The sequence below is a fragment of the Geotrypetes seraphini genome, chromosome 3 (genome assembly GCF_902459505.1).
Source record: "Geotrypetes seraphini chromosome 3, aGeoSer1.1, whole genome shotgun sequence".
NCBI classification, from domain to species: Eukaryota; Metazoa; Chordata; class Amphibia; order Gymnophiona; family Dermophiidae; genus Geotrypetes; species Geotrypetes seraphini.
In genome coordinates this window covers 306,089,180-306,114,352 of record NC_047086.1, presented here as the reverse complement: position 1 = coordinate 306,114,352, position 25,173 = coordinate 306,089,180, and the positions used below count along the sequence as shown (strand labels likewise).

General features: G+C 42.0%; 1 protein-coding gene across 6 annotated transcripts in view; it reads right to left on the bottom strand.

Moving 5' to 3' along the window:
- Positions 1 to 25,173, bottom strand: part of APLF (aprataxin and PNKP like factor) — a 227,654-nt gene that overhangs the window by 199,336 nt on the left and 3,145 nt on the right. For all 6 annotated transcript variants that reach the window (XR_004538758.1, XM_033937192.1, XM_033937190.1 and 3 more), the window contains exon 2: positions 4,423 to 4,494. Coding sequence is in view for 5 of the 6 variants with exons in the window: in XM_033937192.1 (XP_033793083.1) it covers positions 4,423 to 4,494 (72 nt within the window). In the remaining variant the exon portion in view is untranslated. The remainder of the gene's footprint in view (positions 1 to 4,422; positions 4,495 to 25,173) is intronic.

The window sequence follows — 25,173 nt, the reverse complement described above, 5'->3', positions numbered from 1 at the left end:
TGTATTTAAACCTATACTCCTCTTGTGTCCTGTAGTGTCTTACCTTTATTAATTGTGTGGTTTTTTTATTCTTAGTTATTTTTTACTTTTACCCTGATTTTATTTGTAAATCATATTGGATTGTGATATTGCGATCAAATCAAACTTCTAAATAAACTTGAAACTTGAGGTAAGCTTCAAGTCTGGCTGTAAGATTTAAAGCCCACTGCTTGCCCTTGGAGTAAGCACTGAGGCATTCTCCTTGGGGAAAAACAGGCACTGATGCTGTGCCTGCACCACTCTCACCATGATTGCATTTTCACTTTCTAATAAAAATCGGAATTGTAACAGAAGAAATGAGCAAAAGATGATAAAAATGGGAATATATAAATGAAATATAAAGCATTTCAATGACAGTCTCAGAGAAAAGAGGTGGGGTGGGGTAGAGGGATAAGAAACAATGAGAGATGGATGGGTGATCAGAAGGTGACAAAGCAAACATTTTATAGTTTATAATGTGATAGGAAACCCAAATCGTTGTTAAGTTCTATCTGGTAGGTGTCAAAATATTTCATTTTTAGCAGCTGTATTTGGTACAAGCTGTATCCTTTGAAAGACCCAAATATCATGAATTAGCGTAATCTGTTTGAGAGAATGAATAATTTTTTTTGCATATCATACAATGAGAAATAAGAACATATCAATGGCACTAAGCAGTGCCACTAACATCTTGGCGTTTATCAAGATAAGTGCTTCTTTGAACTTTAAGTGCTATCTTATACTTAAATTGAAATAAGCATTGAAAGCTATAAATACATTTAAAAATATCTAAAAATATTACTATTTATAAACGGAAAAAGGTTTTAAAAAAGTATTTAAAAATTTAAGAAAATCATTTGGTGTGTGGACCGATGATTGAGCCAATGACCTGCATAAAACACCAGCAGTCGCATTACCTGAACCAGGGTGTCTGAGGTCCAACTCCTTATGCATATCAAGTAATCATGTGCAGTTCATATATGTGTTTTTGGCTTTGTTGGCAGACTTAAAGATCTCAATCTGTATCCTTTGGAGGAAAGGCAGGAGAGGGGAGAAATGATAGAGAAGTTCTACTACCTACGTGATCTAAATACGCACGAGTCGAGTCTCTTTCAGTTGAAAGAATGCTCTGGAATGAGAGGGCATAGGATGAAGTTAAGAGGTGATTGGCTCCAGAGTAATCTAAGGAAATACTATTTTACAGAAAGGGTGGTAGATGCATGGAACAGTCTCCCAGAAGAGGTGGTGGAGACAGAGACTGTGTCGGAATTCAAGAAAGCCTGGGATAGGCACGTGGGATCTTTTAAGAGATGATGGTTACTGCGGATGGCAAGACTGAATGGGCTATTTGGCCTTTATCTGCCATTATGTTTCTAAGTTTCTATCAGATACATACAAAATAATCCAATGATACTGAAAAATGTCCTAAATTCAAATATACTACTTTTCAGCTGAATGCCAAAGAGAGATCCAACTGCATTAGTATGGCCGAGTAACCCTATTTATTTACTTATTTTAAAAACTTATATTCCACTTAAAAGCTTAAGCGAATCACAACAGCAATATACACAATCAAAACATGACAATAAAACATTGCAGATCTCCTAATATCATATCAATCAGCTGCCAGCTATAAAAATATTTAATTAAGATGACAAAAAGGCTTTAACAAATAAGTAAGTCTTTAACATTTTCTTAAATGTTACCAAATTGTTACACAGTCTAAGGGCTCCTGGTAATGAACCAGCATCAGATATTGCAGTGTATTGTCACATATTCTACTTTCCTCCATGTTGCAATAGACAGTCTCATAGCAGATTCAGATCACAGACATCTGCTCGGTACATATTTAAGAACATAAGAACATAAGAACTGCCTTCTCCGGATCAGACCTTCGGTCCATCAAGTCCGGCGATCCGCACACGCGGAGGCCCTGCCAGGTGTACACCTGGCGTAATTTATAGTCCATCAAATCCTTATATGCCTCTCTTAAGGAGATATGCATCTAGTTTGCTCTTGAAGCCTAGGATGGTCGATTCTGTCATAATCTCCTCTGGGAGAGCATTCCAGGTGTCAACCACTCTCTGAGTAAAGCAGAACTTCCTGACATTAGTCCTGAACCTGTCCCCCCTCAGCTTCATTACATGTCCTCTAGTCCGTGTCAAATTGGACAATGTAAATAATCTTCTCTGCTCTATTTTGTCGATTCCTTTCAGTATTTTGAAGGTCTCGATCATATCCCCACGCAGTCTCCTTTTCTCAAGGGAGAACAATCCTAGTGTTATAAGTCTGTCCTCGTATTCCAGTTTCTCCATACCCTTCACCAGTTTTGTTGCTCGTCTCTGCACCCTCTCCAGCAGCTTTATATCCTTCTTTAGGTAGGGGGACCAATGTTGGACACAGTATTCCAAGTGTGGTCTGACCATTGCCCTATAAAGCGGCATTATAACTTTCTCTGATCTACTCGAGATTCCTTTCTTTATCATGCCCAACATTCTATTTGCCTTCTTTGCCGCTGCCGCGCATTGTGCCGACGGCTTCAGGGTCCTATCTATCAGTACACCCAGGTCCTTTTCTTGTTCACTCTTCCCCAGAGTTGCACCTGACATTGTATACTCGTATTCCTTATTTTTATTGCCTAAATGCATTACCTTGCATTTCTCCACATTGAACTTCATCTGCCATTTCTCCGCCCATGTTTCTAACCGACACAAGTCGCTCTGGAGTTTCTCTCGATCCTCCTGCGATCTGATTGCCCGGCATAGTTTTGTATCGTCTGCAAACTTGATGATCTCACTGGATGTTCCTTCCTCCAGGTCATTGATATAAATATTAAAAAGGATCGGCCCAAGTACCGAGCCCTGGGGTACACCACTAGTCACTTTCTCCCAGTCGGAGAACTTCCCATTTATGCCCACTCTCTGCTTTCGGTTTTCCAGCCATTTGCCTATCCATCTTTGTATATCCCCCTCTATGCCATGACTTTGTAGTTTCCTGAGAAGTCTTTCGTGTGGAACTTTGTCGAACGCTTTCTGGAAGTCCAAGTATATTATGTCCACCGGCTTCCCACTATCAATTTGCTCGTTCACGGTCTCGAAAAATTGGAGTAAATTAGTCAAACATGATTTCCCTTTCCTGAATCCATGTTGACTGGGTTTCATCAAGTCGTATGCGTCCAAGTGCCGGACTATGCTATCCTTGATCAGTGCTTCAAAGCATAAACCAAATACCAAGAAAAATTGCCATACACAACCTGATAAATAATTGACAGGATCTTATATTCAATTCTACACATTAAAGGCAACCAAAGCTTCAACACCGGTTTAACATGTTCGAAACGTGAAGCCCCTACAATCATCCTAGTAGCTGTATTTTGTATTACTTACAATGCTTGTATCCTAGTTTTTGTCAGTCCCAACCAATCAATAATCAATTACTCTAAGTTCTGATATAAAGATAGTAAGCATGTATCTGTGCTGTAGAATTTCCAAAAACCAGATTACCGGTAAATAGGATCTAGCAAATCAACATTATCCTAGTATTCTTGAAGATGAAAGACTATATTGGCTTCTGCAACTTTTATCAGGAAGGAAATACTCAGTATTGGACAATAATTGCCACAAAAAACTGTGGGCTTTGATAGATCTTAATCACCTGTATCCTCTCCTCCCTCCTTCACCCCTCTCCATACCCCCTCCTACCCACCTCTTCTCCCACCCCTCCTCCCCCTTCTCCTTCCTCGCTTTGAGCCTACCTATGCATGAGTGATACAGAAATAGAAGATTAGATTAGATAGTACAAATATCAGTCAGAAAGCAAACCTGGTCAAGCATCAAACTGAGAAAAGAAGGCAGCCAATACAGGCCCAGAAATCTGGGAGAAAAAAATAAAGTTTGTTTGAGTCAGATATAAATAAAGTGTTCTCCTTTACTGAGTGAAAAATACAACTTAACTGTGTCAGTAGTGTGAGTATTTCTGAATTTTGACACATATAATTTTTGGAGTATTGCTTCATGCTGTACCATTCATCATATCACATCTGGTCCACAACGACAGAACTTTTAAGAATTATCTATCAACCTAATCCATGTAAACTGGGAAGAGTTCTTTGTACTGCTAGACTGCTCTTTCTCTAAAATGCTCTGAGAGTAAATATAGCATTCCTAACTAATGTTCACGCTGTTTTATTTACTTAATTTATTTTTTTTGTTGGGTTTCATAGAAAACTGATCTTAGTTTCAATTGCACACTCTGTCTTATACTACAAAACAAAATATCTGGTTACACTTGTTTAAACTTGAAATGATTTGTGCATTTTTGAAATTAGCTTTGGCAGTATTGTTTTTCTGATTAGTCTTCTTTGAAATTCATATTGAACATCTACAAAGAATAGTAGAAAATTACCGCTTTGATGCGAAGTTTCTCATCCACCACTTCCAGAACACCATGATTTCTGGATACTCGTTTATCTGCAATCTGACAGAAAATAAAAGATACATCAAAACCATGTCACTCAGAAATGGCATCTGAAGCCTTTGTAATAAAGAACTCGCTTTTTTCAAATACTTAATGTAGGTAAAAAGCATCCTATCTATGTTAATTAGCTGTCTGATATTATCCCTAGCTCAGTGTGGTTTAAAAATTCATACATCATTCAACAATACATTTTAACTGCATTAACAGAAGCATGATTAGATCAGAGGACAGAAAGTATGCAGCTAGATTGTAATTTCAAATCTTCACATGCACTATTCCAGCAAACTTTTTCCTCCAGGAACAGCAAATGCAAGTGATCATGCATATAGTCACAGACCAGTTCCTGAAAATAAGCTACTCAAGATATGAGGCAAGACACTGATATACTATTTTACATGATTTACAAGCCTAGATAGATGCTTTTCCATGGGCTTCCAATCAATAACACACAACCCTTTTGTAAAACTTAATCCAAAGTGCAATTACAAACAGGCAATCAGGTTTCCTCTTTATGTTTGTAAGCAAGAAGCCAATAATTGGATCCAAGATGGCCGCGAGCTGATGAGAGTGAGAGAGACGCCGCCAGAGATTCCACGTAAAAACGTTTACTTACTGCTTTATCGATGCCGAAAAGGAGAGGGAAAGGTGCTTCTGGAGCCTCGAGGCGCCCGGAGACTCCTCTTCAGATGTCCATGGAGGATTTCTTGCGGCGTCTAAACCAAGAGGCAGCAGCTGCATCGGGGAGTCGCCCGCTGGAATCGCCGGGAAGGAGTGAGGTCGCGGCAAGCTTCCCTGGGCTAGAGTCTACTCTGAGCCCCGACGCCAGAACCCCGCCCCCTCAGCCGCAGCGTGCTAGCTCTCCACGGGAGAGTAGTCAGTCCGAGGAGGCAGACTTCGTTTCCCGGGAGGCTGAAATGGGCGTAGCACCGGAGGAAGAGGAGACTGCGGTGAGAACAACGAAGGGACATGAAATAGAGCAAGGTTCCCAGAGGGAGAAGACTGCCATTGCTGTGGAAGCTGGGACAATGCAAGCAAGTATATTCTCTGTTCCTAAACCCATGAATGTTACCCTAGACTCTATTTGGGACTTGGTAATTACTCTGGGACAAACATTGTCACCACAAATTAAAGCACTAGAAGACAAATACCTAGAACAAAGAAATGAAATAAATGGACTTAAACAGGAAAATATATTGATGAAAAATAATGTGGAAAAAATAGATAAAAAGATAAGTGAAGTAAATCAAGTCCAAACGACACTGATTAAAGACAATATCAACCTTAGGAGAAAGGTGGAAATGATGGAAAATAATATGCGGTTGAATAATCTTAGATTTTTGAACTTCCCAAAGATTCCTTCTTTATCAGCAAAAGAAGTTTTGAAAAAGTACTTTAGTGAGGTTCTTAATGTTCCTAATGATGCTTTTCCTCCTTTCTCTAAAATATATTATTTGCCAACATCCAAAAATTTGCAAGAACAACATCAATTAGAACAACAAGGTCAGGGCGAACAAATGGATATAACATCATTATTGGAATCTTCAATGAGGGAGGTAGCTATCCCAGCTACCCTATTGGCTACGGTGGTTTTATCACCAGATAAAAATTGGATATTACAGCTTTACTTTAAGAACAGACATAAAGAATTTCTTGGATATAAAGTTCAATTATTTCCGGATGTGACAAGGGAATCTCAGAAACGAAGGAAGGAATTTTTGCTTCTTAAGCCTGGGGTTGCTGCAATGGGGGCATCATTTCTTTTACGATATCCTTGTAAATGCATTGTAAAGTATAAATCTTGCAATTATATTTTCTTTGAACCTTCGCAGCTGACAGGATTTCTCTCCAGGAGGGGCCTTGAAGGGGATTAAGAAAATCTCAATGCATAAATTTACTCTTGGTCCATTCTCATCTGACCGCCTAATTTGTAATTTGAATTTTTCTTTTTCTTTTAAATAGTTTCTCACTCAGGAACATCTTGGATCTCAAATTTTGGGACTTTAATTTTGATTGAGTAAATAGTAATTTCGTTATATAAATGTTACTTCATTTGTTTTATGTTATGTTGACTTAATCATATTCTGTACAAGAAGTTTATTCTTGATAATATATTCAAAATATAAATAAAGAATTAAAAAAAAAAAAAGAAGCCAATAATTAGATTTCTAGATGACCTAGGGGTAAAAGGGGTACTTAGGGAAGACAAGACCATAACGGAGAAATTAAATGAATTCTTTGCTTCACCAAGGAAGATGTAGGTGTGATACTAGTGCCAGAATTGGTATTCAGTGCTCATGAGTTAGAGAACCTGAAACAAATCTCTGTAAACCTAGATGTAATGAGACATTTAACAAGTTGAAGAGTAATAAATTGCCTGGACCAGATGGCATACATCCTAGAGTACTGATAAAATTGAGAAATGAACTTACAGAGCTATTATTAGAAATGTGTAATTTATCTTTAAGATCTATCCAGCATGGTACCAGAAGATTGGAGGGTAGCCAAAGTAATGCCAATTTTCTAAAATAGATCATATGAAAATAAGCTCTCTTCTTATAGGTGAAAATATAAACCTTCAAAATTGCTTTTCTGGAAAATTTGCCTGTCCACGACAAGCATTCATACGGATTTTTCACAAGTTTCCAATTTTATTTTAATTTTAATATACCGACCATCATCATGTATCTGGCCGGTTTACAAAGCTAAAAACATTAAAATAAATTTAAGAATGGTGGTAAAAAGAAAAGGTTGAACATAGAATAGACGTATACATTGACGTATGCAAGTTTGAGGGAGAGGGGGAATTGGAAGGTTTATAATTACATTATTAAATTAAATTAAATGAGGGGAAGAGGGGGGGAGGAAAAGACACCAGGAGAGGGATCGCTTCTTAAAAGCGGTTCTTTTTGTATTCTGAAGTGCTGTTGGAAAGGGGAATTGATAAACGCTATGGTATGTGTCTTGGAAAGTTTTTAGTTTAGTTTTGAATTTATCAAGAGAATTTTCTTGGCGAAGGTGAGATGGCATGGCATTCCAAAAGGTTGGGGCTGTAACAGAGAAATTAGGGCCTGTTTTACAAAGCCGCGCTAGCGGCTGCAACGCGGTAACAGCCCCAAAGTCCGAAGAGATTTAAAGGGCTTTAGGGGGACAGTCAATAAGTTCTGGTCAGCTGATCTGAGGATCCATGGAGAAGAGTAAGGAATGATAAGTTTATCAAGGAAAGCTGGTGAACGCGTATGTTTGATTTTAAAAGCCAGCAGTAGGATTTTATATGTGGTGCGATATGAAATGGGTAACCAGTATTCATCTCGCAGAAGAGGAGTGATATGCTCATATTTTCCTGCCTTATATAGCTGTGTTTTGATAGCTGTGTTTTGAATAAGCTGCAGACAACGTGATTCCTTTTGGGTGATCCCATTATAAAGGGAGTTGCAATAGTCTAGATGAGAAATGACCAATGAGTAAATCAGAGTTGCAATAGACTGGGCCAGAATGAGAAGAGGGCCTAGAAAAATGTTGAAAAATAAAGGGGAGAGAATTGAGCCTTGAGGAACACCATAGGTTTGAGTAATTGGTGATGAAGTCATTTCTTTCGCACAGACTTTGAAATTGCAATCTTCAAAATAAGAAGTGAACCACAGGAGAGCAGAGCCTGTGATACCACAGTTTTTGAGAAGATTGAGGAGGAGGTGATGATCAACAGTGTTGAAAGCCGCTGACAAATCTAGAGAGATAAGAAGAACGGATTTGCGATGGTCGTGGAAGTAGTAGATAGCGGAAGTGAGACCAAGTAGAGATAATTCTGTGGAGTAGTATGAACGAAAGCCAGTTTGGTATGGATGAAGAGCATTGGTTTTATCAAGGAATTCAGTAAATTGGTTGAGTACTATTTTTTCTGTAAGTTTAGCGATGAACGGAAGATTGGCAATCGGATGATAATTTGTGGGCTGGGATTTGTCTGAATTTTGGTTTTTTAATTTAGGGAAGACTAAAGCAGATTTCCAAGTTTTTGGGATCCATGTAAACTGGTTCTTGGTTATCATTTCCAGAATGAATGGACCAAAGTTTGGAAATAAATTTTTTAGGATTGATGGGGGAATGGTCTCTGTTGGATTATTGGAGATGTTTATTGATTGGATGACTTTAAGTAGAACTGGTAGGGAAGGTTTGAGGTTAGAGAGAGTGCTGAAGGACAGATGCTTTTGATAGCCAAACAGAGTTTATGACTACAATTAGTCTTACCGTATAGACCTGAATATAAATCAAGATTTTGGGGCCAAAAATGAGGATCTCGGTTTATATTCGATCCGACTGACCAGCAGACACAACTCTCCTCTTCCTGCTCCCTGCTGGACTTAGAGTCACTATCCTGCATACAAGGGTGTGTCCCCCACCCCGAGCCACTATCCACAACGCATGCACCCTTCCTGGAGCCACTATCCACAATACATGCTCACAATCCCTGAGTCACTGACTCCATATACCCATTTGTGCTGCTGCCACCACAGATCCACTGACCTCCATCCACCCGTGGGTTGTGCCACCACCTATCCGCTGTATGTTGAACTGGGCAGGGCCTTGAGCATCTGAAATTCGCTGAGAAGGTGGGAACCAGCAGGCCTTGAGCATGCGCAGATGCTCAAGGACCTTCCTAGTTCAACATACAGCAGATTGGCAGAGGCACAACCCACAGATGTATGGAGGTCAGCAGCTCTGAGTGGTGCATGGAGGTCAGCAGATCTGTGGTGGTGGCACTACCAACGGGTATATGGAGGTCAGTGTCTCAGGGGAGGGGGCATGTATTGTGGATAGCTGCTCTGGGGAGGGGGGGTGTTGTCGATAGTGGCTGGGGGGAGGGGCGCACGTCCTTGTACGCAGGATAGTGATATCCAATCAGTATACAGAGTTGACAACAGATGTCTTCAGTACTGAACGGTAAAGCTCTCATTACTTGATAGGGAGTCATTTTTGGGGGGGATAAAGTGGAGGCCAGGGATAGACTATACATGATGAATTGAGCCTGCCAGCATCCTATCTCCACCAGTGGTCTGTTGGGGTCATAAGTACCGATAAAACTTGAGGAAGGGGATATAAGAGGTAGAAAACAGGGGGTTTATGGTGGGATTGTTTATCTAAACAAATATTGTTTAAACTGCTGTTAATGTGTGGTTTTACACTAAAAAATATTTAATTTATCTGATCAGAGGCTAAGGAGTCCTTCCCTAATGATTTCAATCTTCAGGCTGTCAATCGGATGGACCCCGACTGAAATCTCCACCCCCTCAGAACCTGCGACCAGGGCAGGAAAATGCAGCCTGTGCCCTGATAGCTTGAGGGCTCTTACTCAGGGCATATACAGCCTGCGCTTAAGCCTCTGACAAGGTCAGAAGACAAGCTTGCTCCCAGGGGAATGGACCCCAAGCTCTGATGGTGACACACAGGAGGCTGGCTCCACAGGTTCACCCGAAGCTTTACCTGTGAAGCTGCAGTCCAGCTCCGCAGGAATTGCTTCCTTTCCCAGGCAGATAACTGCTAAATAAGGGGTCTCAAGGCACCAAAGCTGCAGAAAAGAACAAACATATTGAAAAAAAGCATAAAATAAGCAGAGCAAATCAGAAACACTTCTGCACGGTTCGCTTGCAGAAAGAAAAATCTGTAGGGGGCTCTGTGTTCCTCTGCTATATAGGAGGAGCAGAAAATAAAGTGTGTGGTTTTCTGCAAGACCCGGTTCACGGGTATAGATTGAACACCTACTGTACAGATTCTGGAGTGGATATAAAAGAAGACTGGATAGTTTTGCTGTTTTCTTCTTTGCAGGTTGAAATGTTTGTGATAGATGGTTTGAATGCTTTTCTTTTATTGGAGAAGACCTGCTCAATAAGCAGATTACTGGGGCATTGATTCCTTATAACGGACTCCAGTGCTATTCATTTTTGGGCCCCTTTTATTAAGCTGCGCTAGAGGTTTTTAGTGTAACTCAGCGCAGTAAATGCTCTGATCTCATAGAATTCCTATGAGCATCGGAGTACTTACCTCACCAGCCTGTGCTAAAAATCTCTAGCACAGCTTGACAAAAGGGGTTTCTTTTCTAACAATGTTGGCTTTGGAAAATAGTAAAACACACAGTGCGATAATTTTCAGAATCATAAATTGCTACTGTGGGGAAACCATATGTAGCTCCATATCCACTCTGAATAGTGATTTAAACAAAAAATGGCATATTTACTAAAGTTTAAGGTTATAAATACAGGTTCCACATGCAATTGACTTGTACCTTATCAAGAGGGAAAGACCTCAGCAGCCTGCTCCATGCACCGAATAGTCAATTCAAGCAATGGTTTCTTCAGCAGGACAGAATTTCCATCATAGGTCATAAAACCCTCACAACCACCCGAAAAAACTTTTTATAATAGTGTCTGTAACACCCAACTCTTTCAATCGGTGAATGGTTGAAACAAAAAATATAATGCACTTATCTGTTCACAAATAAGAGCCCGACGGGACCCATTTCGCCCTCCTATTGGCTTCTTCGGGGGACTTTCTGACAGCTGAACAGAAACAAGAAAAAACAAGTGCTTCAATCTCATATAGAATATTGGCACAAGTGTACAATTGTCTTTAACACTTTAACGAAATAGTACTCACTGCATTCAGTTTAGACTCACACTCGTCAAAAAAATGGCGCCGGTGGCGAACAAACGCCACGCATGCGTATTTAAAGACACCCACCATGACGTCACTATTCACTTCAGAAAAAAGAGTGCCAGCCAATGTTCCCATTCAAACCAGTAGGTTTTAAAGCACTCAGCTGGAATGTCCATCTGGCTTCTCTTTGCAAAAGTCTTGTGTGGCGAAACGGGTCCCGTCGGGCTCTTATTTGCGAACAGATAAGTGCATTATATTTTTTGTTTCAACCATTCACCGATTGAAAGAGTTGGGTGTTACAGACACTATTATAAAAAGTTTTTTCGGGTGGTTGTGAGGGTTTTATGACCTATGATGGAAATTCTGTCCTGCTGAAGAAACCATTGCTTGAATTGACTATTCGGTGCATGGAGCAGGCTGCTGAGGTCTTTCCCTCTTGATAAGGTACAAGTCAATTGCATGTGGAACCTGTATTTATAACCTTGATTCTGAAGAGGTTCTTATCCATTTTTTTGGAGTAGATATTTACTAAAGTGCAATAAGTTTGTGCACTTACCATGCATTAAGAACAAAAATTAGTGTGTGATAAGTGCAAAGCTTGGGCAGTAAATGCAGGGGGCATGCCCAGTATCCGCTCTGCATTTACCATAAAAGGCAGACATATACTACACTGTCACCACATTCCATGCTGTAGCAAACAGCGTGAGACCACCCACACTTTCTACCATAGCAAGTAATGCAGTGTAGTGCAATTAGTTATAAAGTACTACATCTCTCCTGCCTTCCCCCCCTTTCCAAACCCTTCATCACAACCTTTCCTATTTCTCCAGTCCAATACCCCCCATGTCACAAACCACTACCATCAACCACGATCTAGTTCCTTCCAGAAACACCCACTCACGCCTGATCCGATTCCACAGAAGCCTATCAGATCTATCAGATTAGATCCGATCCCCCAAAGCCTCTCCCCACCCAAACTCAAACCATAGTGTAGCCCTACCCCACCCCCAACCCTCTCTCAAAGATCCCAGGAAATTACCCAAAGGTAATCCCTGGTGGTCTAGAGCAGGAGTTCTCAGCTCAGTCCTCAAGACACACTCAACCAGTCAGGTTTTCAGGATACCCACAATGAATATACTTGGGAGAAATTTAAATGCACTGTCTCCATTGCATGTAAGTCTCTCTCATGCATATTTAATGTGGGAATCCTGAAAATCTGAGTGTCTGAATGTGTTTCAACAACAACAGGTCCAGAGGGACAGAATGGAAGCAGTTCCTCTCTGCTCCATCTGATTCTGGGTTACTGGTGCCATTTTGACACCTGGAGCCAAACAGGGTGAAGTCCTGAAAGTCCTTAGGAGTAGGGAGAGAGGTGCTTTTGAATAAGGAACATCCACCCACCATGGCTTCATCATTTCTATAAAGTTGGGGTAGCCACACATCTGTCACCATTGACAATTCCTTCAGTCTGCCTCTGACCATGGCCATTCACCACTCCTACTCACATTAAGAGAAAGCTTAGGTTTTTACTGTGATGACTATTTTAACGCATACTAGCTGTTAGCACAGGTCCACATCAACATGTACTATGCAACAAAACCCCAACTAATTACTTAATGCAGTTTAGTAAACATGCCACTAAATGTACACAATGGTGTACAGTATTTTCCTTCTTCCATTCACAGACTCGGGGATGTCTGTAAGGAGAACTCAGTGGAGAGACATAGGTAGATGTGTTCTAGTAGACTGGCAGCAGCTGTGTAGTTAGAGGAGCAGGGATATGAGAAGCATTTGGTTGAGTGATGTGTTTGTATTTATCAATGGGACGAGTGTAAGAGTGTGTCTGAGGATACGTGTTGTTGGAGAGTATGTAAGGAAAATGGGGAAGTAGGACATATAATAGATTGTATGCCCTTCCCTATGCAAGAATATGTGCATGAGGAAGGATTCTCTTAATCCCTCCCAAATTCTCACCATCCTTTCTTATCCTTCCCTCCCTCTAGTACTCGCCCTCTTCTCCCAAAAGTTTCCACTCTTCTTCTATGGCACATATCAGTTCCTCCAGATTGTCTGATGATGGGCACCAGGTTCCCCATGTCCTGGCCAGCTCCTATACTTTTTTGTAGCAGAATCTGATCTACATGCTACCTTACAGCTCACAGTCCCTTGCAATATTTCTCTTCTACTCTGTACATATCTGTTTAGATATGTGCAAACAAATGCATACTGATGAGCAGACCAAGACAGACAGACTGACATGACACAATAAGTTTTGTATGCAACATGCCTAAAAAGATGACAAACAGTTTTTCCATACCACATAACCTTAATATGTCTTCTTTCCAACATAGCAAAAGATAAACTCAGTCATGCCTTTGTTTTCCAGGAAGCATCTCAGCCTTTTGAATAAGGTCCAAGGGAGAGTTTGGGTGAGGAACCAGGGACAGTCCCTTCTTGGCTTTTTGGCTGAGGCTAAGAATGCATACAATGCAGAGGTATGCTGTTATACCAAGGAAAGTTGCATGTATCTTCCCTAAAATTAAAGATTATAAAGCAGACCCATCACTCCCATCAATTATTGACCAAAATCCCAACTATCATTCATATCTCGTAAATTAACAGAATCCATAATTCTGCAACAAATTAATAACTTCATTGATAAAACCAATGTTCTACACCCTAACCAAACAGGATTTAAAAGTTCACATTGTACTGAAACCGCTCTCCTTGGAATGATGTCAATATTCAACAGATCAAAACAAACTCACTCTTCTTTCATTAGATTTGTCAGCAGCAATTGACTTGATCGATTACACTCTTATGTTAAACCGCCTCCAAGAGTTAGGTATCACCGGTACCGCCTTACAATAGTTTCAGGATTATTTCAATAACAGATGTTCAATGGAACACCACTACTTCGGATCACTACAAACTCACTTGTGGTGTTCCACAAGGATCAATTCTAGCTCCAACACTTTTCAATATATTCATGGCCCCATTCCTGACCTTAGTACAATGCCTCAGTCTGACCGCTTTTGTGTATGCTGACAACATTCAGCTCATATGAATCTTCAATGATTCCTTACCACCTATCATCAAGAATCTAAATTCTAAACTAGAACTAATCACCTCCTGGTTTACATCTATGAAAGTGAAATTAAATCCAGAGAAATCTAAGGCATTATTATTTACTAGACATATACTCAATATCATCACTAATCATCATAACAGGGGTCCCCATCCTTATATACCAACATTAAAAAACCACTTCCTCTGTTTCAAAACTCACATCTCTCATCATCAGATGCAGCTTCTATAAATTCAAACTGATCTCCTCTGTGCGTCACCTCTTTACTACACAGGCCATCAAGGTATTCATGCACTCTATAGTAATTGACCAATTTGCAATAACCTACTGCATGACATATCTCTGAAAGAACATCGCCAGCTACAATTAGTACAAAATACAGCTATCAAATTATTAACAGGTGCAAACAGATACGATCACATGACCCCCATTCTTAAAGCAGAACATTGGCTTCCCTTCTCTCACGGATTTCCTTCAAGATACTCTCACTAGTTCACAAGATTCTTCACTCAGGTACTCCTCTTTATTTCTCTCGATATTTAATTCCCTATATTCCCATCAGAACATTAAGATCTACCCAATCTAACCAACTACATGTACTTTCCTTCCATCAAATAATAATAATAATAATAACTTTATTCTTGTATACCGCATTACCATGGAAGTTCTATGCGGTTAACAGAAGAAGAGACTGTACAATTACAACGAAGTTACAATTTCGTTAATGTTACATTAACATTTTAGACAATGCATTTTTCAATCAAGTTAAATTTCCATTTTAGACGATACATTTACGGAGAAGTTATGCTATGACTTCACCAAAATGAAAACCTTTGGTGTTGTAGGCCCTACTTTATAGAATTCTTTAATTTTAGAAAATAAATTCCTTTCTTCCTACCCTAAATTCCGCAGTCTCCCAAAGCCATCCTATTTCGTGATACTTTCCCACATTAATTCCTTACCCCCTCCTTCGCAGATCACCTTATCATTTAAACAGAAGATTTGCATGGCTGCATACTGGCACTGATGACAATTTACTCTCCAAACTATACTTTCCTATAATATGATGTCATTCTACCTCCTTTCTACTGTCACTCCTATTCTTCAACATTTTCTCTTCCTTTTATAAACTGTAACATCCTACTTCGGGAAATATAACACTATTTATCTGCCGTCATGTTTCTATGTAAACCACTTTGATGGCTTCTACCCTAAGCGATATATCAAATCTTTAATAAAACTTGAAAACTTCTGCGTTCGGTGTTCTGTGTTCATAGATTTCTAATACTGCATTACTACTCTGCTAATAAAAAATATCTCTATGTTATCCTGCCATCTTGTGGTAGCATTTAAAAACTACCTTAGCATATTTATGCATGAGACTAGTACTGTATCCTAGGTGGTACACAGTGTATAAGGAGAAATTATGCTTTACCTGATAATTTCCTTTTCTTTAGCCAACAAAACTGTTCTGCACAACAAATAGGTTGCCCCTTTCTACCAGCAGGTGGAAGTAAAGAAAGACTGAGTTCTACCAGTGACATTACTGAATAAGCTGTGGTGCCCCCCTGGAAGAATCCAGTATGCATCTGCCAAAGCAAAAGTACCTTCATTAAAATGCTTAAAGGGAGGACATTGCTTTATCCAATGTTCAGTTATGTTCTTTAGGATTGAGAGATGTTGAAGATGTCCAGAGTAATATGTTATTGTAGTATTTTTAGGATAAGTTATTGTTTGTCCTTGTGAACTGTTGATTCTTTTAATATTATATATGTGTCCACTGCCTAGATTTTAAGTAGTTTAAAAATTTTTAAATAAAAATATGCACCTATGCTCCATCAACTACTGCAACTACAATGAACAGCAAATTAGCAAAACACTACCTAGTGGCACTCACTACCTTGCGCATACCAGGGAAAGCCAATCAGGTAACGAAGCAGGTAAGAATAATTTTTTCTTGTTTTTTTGAGCAACTAACACAGAGCACATCAAGAACCCTGGGCCAAGGTCTTCCAAGGGCTGGATTGCAGAATGGTTTCACTAACTAAAGAAAAGGAAAGGAGAGCCGGCGTGGTTAAAAGGTGAAGTGAAAGAGGCTATTAGAGCCATAAAACATCCTTTAAAGCAGTGTTTTTCAACCGCTGTTCCGCGGCACACTAGTGTGCCGCGAGATGTTGCCTGGTGTGCCGTACGGTCAGGGCCGCCATCAGGGCAGTACCACCAGTCTAGGGAGAGGGGCGGTCCGCCCCACGTGGACAGGAGAGAGCTGGACGGGGGACCCGCGGAGTTCAATACATCTCGAGCCGCGAGGCTCGTCTTCTGTACCTGCCTGCCCTGCAGCTAACATATAGCCGATCGCAAGCGTTCCCCGATGTCAGCGCTGACGTCGGAGGGAGGGCTTAAGCAAAGCCTGCCCTCCGACGTCAGCGCTGACGTCAGAGAATACTTCCGTTCGGCTATTTGTGCGCGGCAGGGCAGGCAGGAAGCAGAAGACAAGCCTCGCGGCTTGAGCTTCGTTTTGCTGAGAAAGTTGCAAAGATGGGCTGGGAGGCAAACACGGAACACAAAAGGGGGGAGGGAGTGCGTTTTGGACACAAGGCATGAACTTGGGAGAGAGGAAGGGAGGGAAAGAGATGCTGAGATGGGGGAGGGAATGCGTTTTTGGACACAGAAGAAATGGACTTGGGAGAGAGGAAGGGAGGGAAAGAGATGCTGAGGTGGGGGAGGGAATGCGTTTTTGGACACAGAAGAAATGGACTTGGGAGAGAGGAAGGGAGGGGAAAGAGATGCTGAGGTGGGGGAGGGAATGCGTTTTTGGACACAGAAGAAATGGACTTGGGAGAGAGGAAGGGAGGGAAAGAGATGCTGAGGTGGGGGAGGGAATGCGTTTTTGGACACAGAAGAAATGGACTTGGGAGAGAGGAAGGGAGGGAAAGAGATGCTGAGGTGGGGGAGGGAATGCGTTTTTGGACACAGAAGAAATGGACTTGGGAGAGAGGAAGGGAGGGAAAGAGATGCTGAGGTGGGGGAGGGAATGCGTTTTTGGACACAGAAGAAATGGACTTGGGAGAGAGGAAGGGAGGGAAAGAGATGCTGAGGTGGGGGAGGGAATGAGTGTTTGGACACAGAAGGCATGGACTTTGGAGAGAGGAAGGGAGGGAAAGAGATGGTTGTGTACACGGGGAATAGAAGAAAGGAGAATTTTTGGTCATAGGGAGGGAGGGAGGTACAGATAGTGGCATACCAGGGTGGGGGGGGGTGGACTGCCCCACCCCGGGTTTACGTCCCAAGGGGGTGCACAGCTGGCCACCCTCCAGTGTTGTCCCTAGGCCGGCAAACTGCGGCTCTTTAGCCACTTGAGTGCCACCGCCGCCAACGGTGTTGTTGGCGGTGGCAGCATTATAAAATACTTTCTTTGTGTTTATTTGATTCCTATTCAAGAGAATTACTTTATATATAGTCAATATAGGCACAGAGTTAAATTTTTTAACATTTTCTAATGGTGGTGTGCCTCGTGATTTTTTTCATGAAACAAGTGTGCCTTTGCCCAAAAAAGGTTGAAAAACACTGCTTTAAAGAATGGAAAAAGGATCCAAATGAAGAAAATAAGAAGAAACACAAGCACTGGCAAGTTAGATGCAAAGCATTGATAAAGACAGCTAAGAAAGAATATGAAGAGAAACTTGCAAAAGAGGCAAAAACTCATAGCAATTCTTTTAGGTACATCAGAAGCAGAAAACCTGCGAGGGAATCTGTGGGATGACTAAGGATCAAAAGGGGTGCTCAGAGAGGATAAGGCCATAGCAGAAAGACTGAATGACTTCTTTGCTTCGGTCTTTACGGAAGAAGATGTAAGAGATCTACCTCAACCGGAAATGGTTTTCAAGGGTGATGATGCGGAGGAACTGAAAGAAATCTCGATAAATCTGGAAGATGTACTGAGCCACATCAACAAGTTAAAAGGTGATAAATAGCCAGGACCAGATGGTATACATCCCAGGCTACTAAAAGAATTCAAACATGAAATTGCTGACCTGCTGTTAGTGATGTGTAACTTAACATACATAGTAACATAGCAGATGACAGCAGATAAAGACCCGAATGGTCCATCCAGTCTACCCAACCTTATTAAATTTAAATTTTTTTTTTCTTAGCTATTTCTGGGCAAGAATCCAAAGCTCTACCCAGTAATATGCTTGGGTTCCAACTGCCAAAATCTCCGTTAAAACCTACTCCAGCCCATCTATACCCTCCCAGCCACTGAAGCCCTCCCCAGCCCATCCCCCAGCAAACGCCCATACACGGACACAGACCATGTAAGTCTGCCCAGTACTGGCCTTAGTTCAATATTTAATATTATTTTCTGATTCTAGATCCTCTGTGTTCATCCCACACTAAAATCACTAAAATCGTCTGTAGTACCTGAAGATTGGAGGGTGGCCAATGTTACGCCGATTTTTAAAAAGGGCTCCAGGGGATATCCAGGAAATTATAGACCAGTAAGCCTCACTTCAGTGCCGGGCAAAATGGTAGAAACGATTATAAAAAATAAAATTGTGGAACATATAGATAAACATGATTTAATGAGACGGAGTCAGCATGGGTTCAGCGGAAGGAGATCTTACCTCACCAATTTGCTTGACTTCTTTGAAGGTGTGAATAAACATGTGGATAAAGGCGAGCCGGTTGATATAGTGTATCTAGATTTTCAGAAAGCTTTTGATAAAGTTCCTCACGAAAGGCTCCTGAGAAAATTAAAGAGTCATGGGATAGGTGGCAAAGTTTAGTTGTGGATAAGGAATTGGTTATCAGATAGAAAACAGAGGGTAGAGTTAAATGGTCATTTTTCTCAATGGAGGAGAATAAACAGTGAAGTGCTGCAGGGGTCTGTACTGGGACCGGTGCTATTTAACTTATTTATAAATGATCTGGAAATTGGAGCAACAAGTGAGGTGATTAAATTTGCAGATGACACTAAACTGTTCAAAGTTGTTAAAACACATGCGGATTGTAAAAATTGCAGGCGGACCTTAGGAAATTGGAAGACTGGGCGTCCAAATGACAGATGAAATTTAATGTGGACAAATGCAAAGTGATACACATTGGGAATAATAACCTGAATCACAGTTACCAGATGATAGGGTCCACCTTGGGGGTTAGCGCCCAAGAAAAGGATCTGGGTATCATTGTAGACAATACAATGAAACCTTCTGCCCAATGTGAGGCGGCGGCCAAAAAAGCAAAAAGGATGCTGGGAATTATTAAAAAAGGGATGGTTAACAAGACTAAAAATGTCATAATGCCCCTGTATCACTCCATGGTGCAACCTCATTTGGAGTATTGCTAATGTGATCATTTATTTTTTTCATCAAAACGGGATATCTATTATTATTCAGTCCCGCCCCCCCCAACCCCGCCCTTGTCACACCCCCAATCCCACCCTAGCCCCACCCACAGCTCCGCCCCCAATTTCTTCCATTCATTTTTCATGTACACGTGATATCTTATTAATTCATAATGGTAACCATAAAAAAAATTTTAAAACCACAAAGCACACTATACGCAGAGAAAATGTTAACTATCATTTATATCTGGGGAATTTTCAAAGATGTCAAGACAGATGACTTTAAAATATGCAATGTCATCTCAGTAACTATACAAAAATAGACAAATATAGTGCAAAATATAGACAGCACATATAAATTCTCAAAACTGACACATTTTGATCACTAAATTGAAAATAAAATCATTTTTCCTACCTTTGCTGTCTGGTAATTTCATGAGTCTCTGGTTGTGTTTCCTCCTGACTGTGTATCCTTTCTTTTATTTGTTTCTTTCTGCACTCAGGCCCAACAATTGTCCCTTTCTATTCCCTCCTTCCTTCCTTCCTATGTCCTCAGTGTCCTCAGTGCCTCCTTCCTATATCCCCCTCATTGCCTTCTAGCCTTTATCTCCACCCCCTCCCCTATGCTCTGGCATCTCTCTCTTCTTCTTTCTTTCCTTCCTTCCTTCCTTCCCTCACACTCCACCCCATGGTCTGGCATCTCTATCTCCTTCCCTTCTCTCCCCCCATGCCCTGGAATCTCTCTCCTCTCCTTCCATCTCCCCCTCCCACTCCATTATCTGGCACCTCTTCTTCCTTTCTCTCCTTCCTACCTCCTGGTTTGGCATCTGTCTACTCTCCCTCCCCCCCATATACCCTGACATCTCCCCCTCCATGGTCTGGTATCTTCTTTCCTTTACCTCCCTCCCATGGTCTTGGCATCTCTTTCCTCTCCCTTCCCTGGTCTTCCTTCTCCCCTCTCTATCTCTCCAATTGGGTGCAGCAGCACTTCTCTTCCCCTATCCCCTCCTCAATTGAGTGCAGCAGCAGCACTTCTCTTCCCCTATCCCCTCATCAAATGGGTGCAGCAGCAGCAGCAGCTTTTCTCTTCCCCCCTTTGGGTGCAGCAGTAGCAGCTTTCCCCCCTCCCCTCCCCTCCCCTTGGGTGCAGCAGCAACAGCTTTTCTCTTCCCCCCTTCCCCCCCTTGGGTGCAGCAGCAGCACTTCTCTTCCCCTATCCCCTCCCCAATTGGGTGCAGCAGCAGCAGCACTTCTCTTCCCCTATCCCCTCCTCAAATGGGTGCAGCAGCAGCAGCTTTTCTCTTCCCCCTTTTGGATGCAGCAGCAGCAGCTTTTCCCTCCCCCGTCCCCTCCCCTTGGGTGCAGCAGCAACAGCTTTTCTCTTCCCCCCTTCCCCCCCTTGGGTGCAGCAGCAGCATTTCTCTTCCCATCGCTCCAATTGGCAGAGTCCCAAGCTTCCCTCCATTGCTGACCTATCTTTCATAGGTCAGCGACGGAGGGAAGCTTACAACTTGCTTCTTTTACTTGCTTCGGGCCTTCCTCGTTGCTGGGTCCTGCCTTCGTGGAAACAGAAAGTAGGCAGGACCTGGCAGCGAGGAAGGTCCGAAGCAAGGAACAGCAACAAGTTGTAAAGCTTCCTTCCAGGGATAAGAACATAAGCAATGCCTCTGCTGGGTCAGACCTGAGGTCCATCATGCCCAGCAGTCCGCTCACGCGGCGGCCCAACAGGTCCAGGACCTGTGCAGTAATCCTCTATTTATACCCCTCTATCCCCTTTTCCAGCAGGAAATTGTCCAATCCTTTCTTAAACCCCTGTACTGTACTCTGCCCTATTACGCCCTCTGGAAGCGCATTCCAGGTGTCCACCACTCGTTGGGTAAAGAAGAACTTCCTAGCATTTGTTTTAAATCTGTCCCCTTTCAACTTTTCCAAGTGTCCTCTTGTTCTTTTAATTTTCGGAAGTTTGAAGAATCTGTCCTTCTCTACTCTCTCTATGCCCTTCATGATCTTATAAGTCTCTATCATATCCCCTCTAAGTCTCCTCTTCTCCAGGGAAAAGAGACCCAGTTTCTCCAATCTCTCAGCGTATGAGAGGTTTTCCATCCCTTTTATCAAGCGTGTCGCTCTCCTCTGAACCCTCTCGAGTAACGCCATATCCTTCCTAAGGTACGGAGACCAATATTGGACGCAGTATTCCAGATGCGGGGCGCACCATCGCCCGATACAATGGCAGGATAACTTCTTTTGTCCTTGTTGTAATACCCTTCTTGATTATGCCTAGCATTCTATTTGCTTTCTTAGCGGCTGTTGCGCACTGTGCCGTCGGCTTCATTGTCATGTCCACCATTACTCCCAAGTCCCTTTCTTGGTTGCTCTCATTCAATAATATCCCTCCCATCGTATAGTTGTACCTCGGGTTTCTGTTTCTAACATGCAATACTTTACATTTCTCAACGTTGAACTTCATCTGCCATCTCGCCGCCCATTCCCCCAATTTAACGTGTGCATGCCGGCTTCCCTTCTCTTCTCTCCCCCCACGGGACGTAACTTCCAGTTTCAGAGGGAAGAGAAGGGAAGCCTGCACGCACACATTAGAGCCCCAGAGCGTGGGTTCAAATTGCATGCTGGAATCAAACACACTTTTCAGCAGCGAGTCAGCCCAGGAAGGAGCATCGGCATCAGCAGCAGGATTAGCCGGGCGCGGGAGAACACTGCGGGGGTTTAAATCAGCGCTTGAGGGACCGTCCCCTTATCTCCGCACACAACTTCAGAACGCTGTCCCCGAAAACGGGACATTTCGGCATCCCGAAGCGGTGGGTCGGGACAACAGGACGGTTGATCCAATAACAGGACGGTCCCGTTGAAAAAACGGGACGTATGGTCACCTTAAATATTGCGTTCAATTCTGGTCTCCTTATCTCAAGAAAGATATAATGGCGCTAGAAAAGGTTCAAAGAAGAGTGACCAAGATAGTAAAGGGGATAGAACTCCTCTCGTATGAGGAAAGATTAAAATGGTTAGGGCTCTTCAGCTTGGAAAAGAGATGGCTGAGGGGAGATATGATTGAAGTCTACAAAATCCTTACTGGAGTAGAACGGGTACAAGTGGATCGATTTTTCACTCCGTGAAAAATTACAAAGACTAGGTGACACTCAATGAAGTTATATGGAAATACTTTTAAAACCAATAGGAGGAAATTTTTTTTCACTCAGAGAATAGTTAAGCCAGAGGATGTGGTGAGAGCATATAGCGTAGCTGGCTTTAAGAAAGGTTTGGACAAGTTCCTGAAGGAAAAGTCTATAGTCTGTTATTGAGAAAGACATGGGGGAAGCCCTGTATTGGTAACATGGAATATTGCTACACCTTGGGTTTTGGCCAGGTACTAGTGACCTGGATTGGCCACTGTGAGAACGGGCTATTGGGCTTGATGGACCATTGGTCTGACCCAGTAAGGCTATTCTTGTGTTCTTATGTATTTTTATGATCCAATTGCATCATGAACAGCGCATGCACAAGAATCAAAAATGAGGAATGATCAATCAAACCACGTATGGCATGCAAATTCCACGACGTAACAAGATATTTAAACGAAGAAACCACTGGTATCCATCACCTAAATAAACAGATAAAGTGGGATGTACCAAAGAACTACTGGACTGGTGAAGACAAAGCCTTCCTAAAGATAGCTCTGTCAAAGAGTTTCACAAAGGAACGAAACAACAACTACATCGTTGCTTTACAAATCTTCCTCCAGAGCCACTGCTTGGGCTTCCAACCAGATGTGGCCTGAGCCCTAGTGGAGAAGGCTTTCAGGCCCTGAGGAACCAAATTTTGCAAATGTAGGTAGCCTCAATCACCACCTTGATCCACCTTGCAATGAAAACCTTGGAAGCTGCCTGATCAATCCTAGGTCTAAGAAAAAGAATAAAGAGATGATCAAAAAGGCGAAAATCATTCATCTCTTTCAGATATCACATCAACGTCCATCAGACATCCTGCTTGTGCAACCTACGATTCCCTGGATCAGAGCTATCCATCATAAAGAAAAGCAAACAGACTTCCTGATTCACGTGGAATGGAGAACCCACCTTGGAAAGGAAGGAACCATGCAAAGGGAGACTCAAATGGAGTCTCAGTAAGCACTCGGAGCACCAAATTCTGGTCCCACAAAAGAAAAGGACGCAGAGGATGGTGCAAATGTACCATCCCTTTCAGAAGATGAGCCACCTCTGATTCAAAGCCAGGGAGATGCCCTTTACTTTATTCCAAAACAGGAGAGAGCAGCCACCTGAACCCTCCAAAGCCTAACAACACCCCTGATCCCAATATCTCTGTGGTTTTTGCAGTAGGGACGGGATCTAGGCTTTCCAAGGAGACAGTGATCATCCTTCACACCAGGTCCCAAAAATCCTCTAGACCCTGACATAAGCCAGGGAGGTAGAAAATTTTCAGTAGTGGAACAGCATAGAAAAACCACTGCAAGAGAAAAACCTGCACTTCTCTAAAGTTGTCCAGAGGAAACTAACACCCAAACAGCCTGTTTGGTTTATGAGGGGCAGGAGTATGGGGGGCCCTTTGCCCCTCCGGCAGTGTCTCACCCAGTGGACACAAAAAAGTGTGAACGGAGTCAGCGGAGAATAGCACCTCACTCAACCAAGTGCAAACTATGGATCAGGTAACCTGGGAGTGGCTATTAGGCTCAATCTCACTGTGTAGCCTCAGCCAGCAGAGTGGGGAGCTAGGCCATGGACCTGGAACACCACCCTGCACAACCTACCATCTGCTAGAGGTAGAGAAAATACTAGATCTTTCCATGAGAATCAGCAGGTTATATCAACAAGGTCACGGGTAAAGACCAACTTTTCTCTATCTCCATGTGTTGGTAGGATGAGATAACACCTAATTGTGCAGAATGGTACAACCAAAAGACTAGGAATGTGCCATTTGCTAAGCTTCTGTAGATAAAAAAGTTAATTAGAAAGAGGATAATGAGCATTTTGCCATTCATAATACCATAACAAAATATGTAGCCACAGTGCAATTTATCATGGCCACAATACAATTTTCTACAGTTTTTGGGATGCATTAAATTTTCAGTTCACACACAAGGGAAGATTATTATTAATAATAATAATAACAGTTTATATACCGCAGGACTGTGAAGTTCTATGCGGTTTACAAAGATTAAAAGATGGTACAAATAGATTGAACTTAACAGGGTGGAAGCTAGTGATTAACAGCTCAAGGGATCAGTTATTGAGGGGAAAGAGTTGTACGGGTCAGATTAGGTACATGCCTTGTGAGCATGGCGGCACACGCTTACTAAGCAGCCGTAAGCGGCTAGCTTTCGCTCTAGGTGTGTAAAAAGTACATGAAAAATAACACATGACGCAAATTTAATTAAAATAGCTATTTCATTTATTAATTGTCATAATTGACCTCAAAAGGTTATTGCGTCATCTGGGAAATCTTTACAGACGCCAAACGCTGGCCTTCCTGACAAAGATTTCAACTCAATAATTGGTTGCTCCCCAATATATATCTTCAGTCCAGTTTGACATCATTGGCTGTCAGCCAATCCACTAACAGAGGCTGTCCTTAG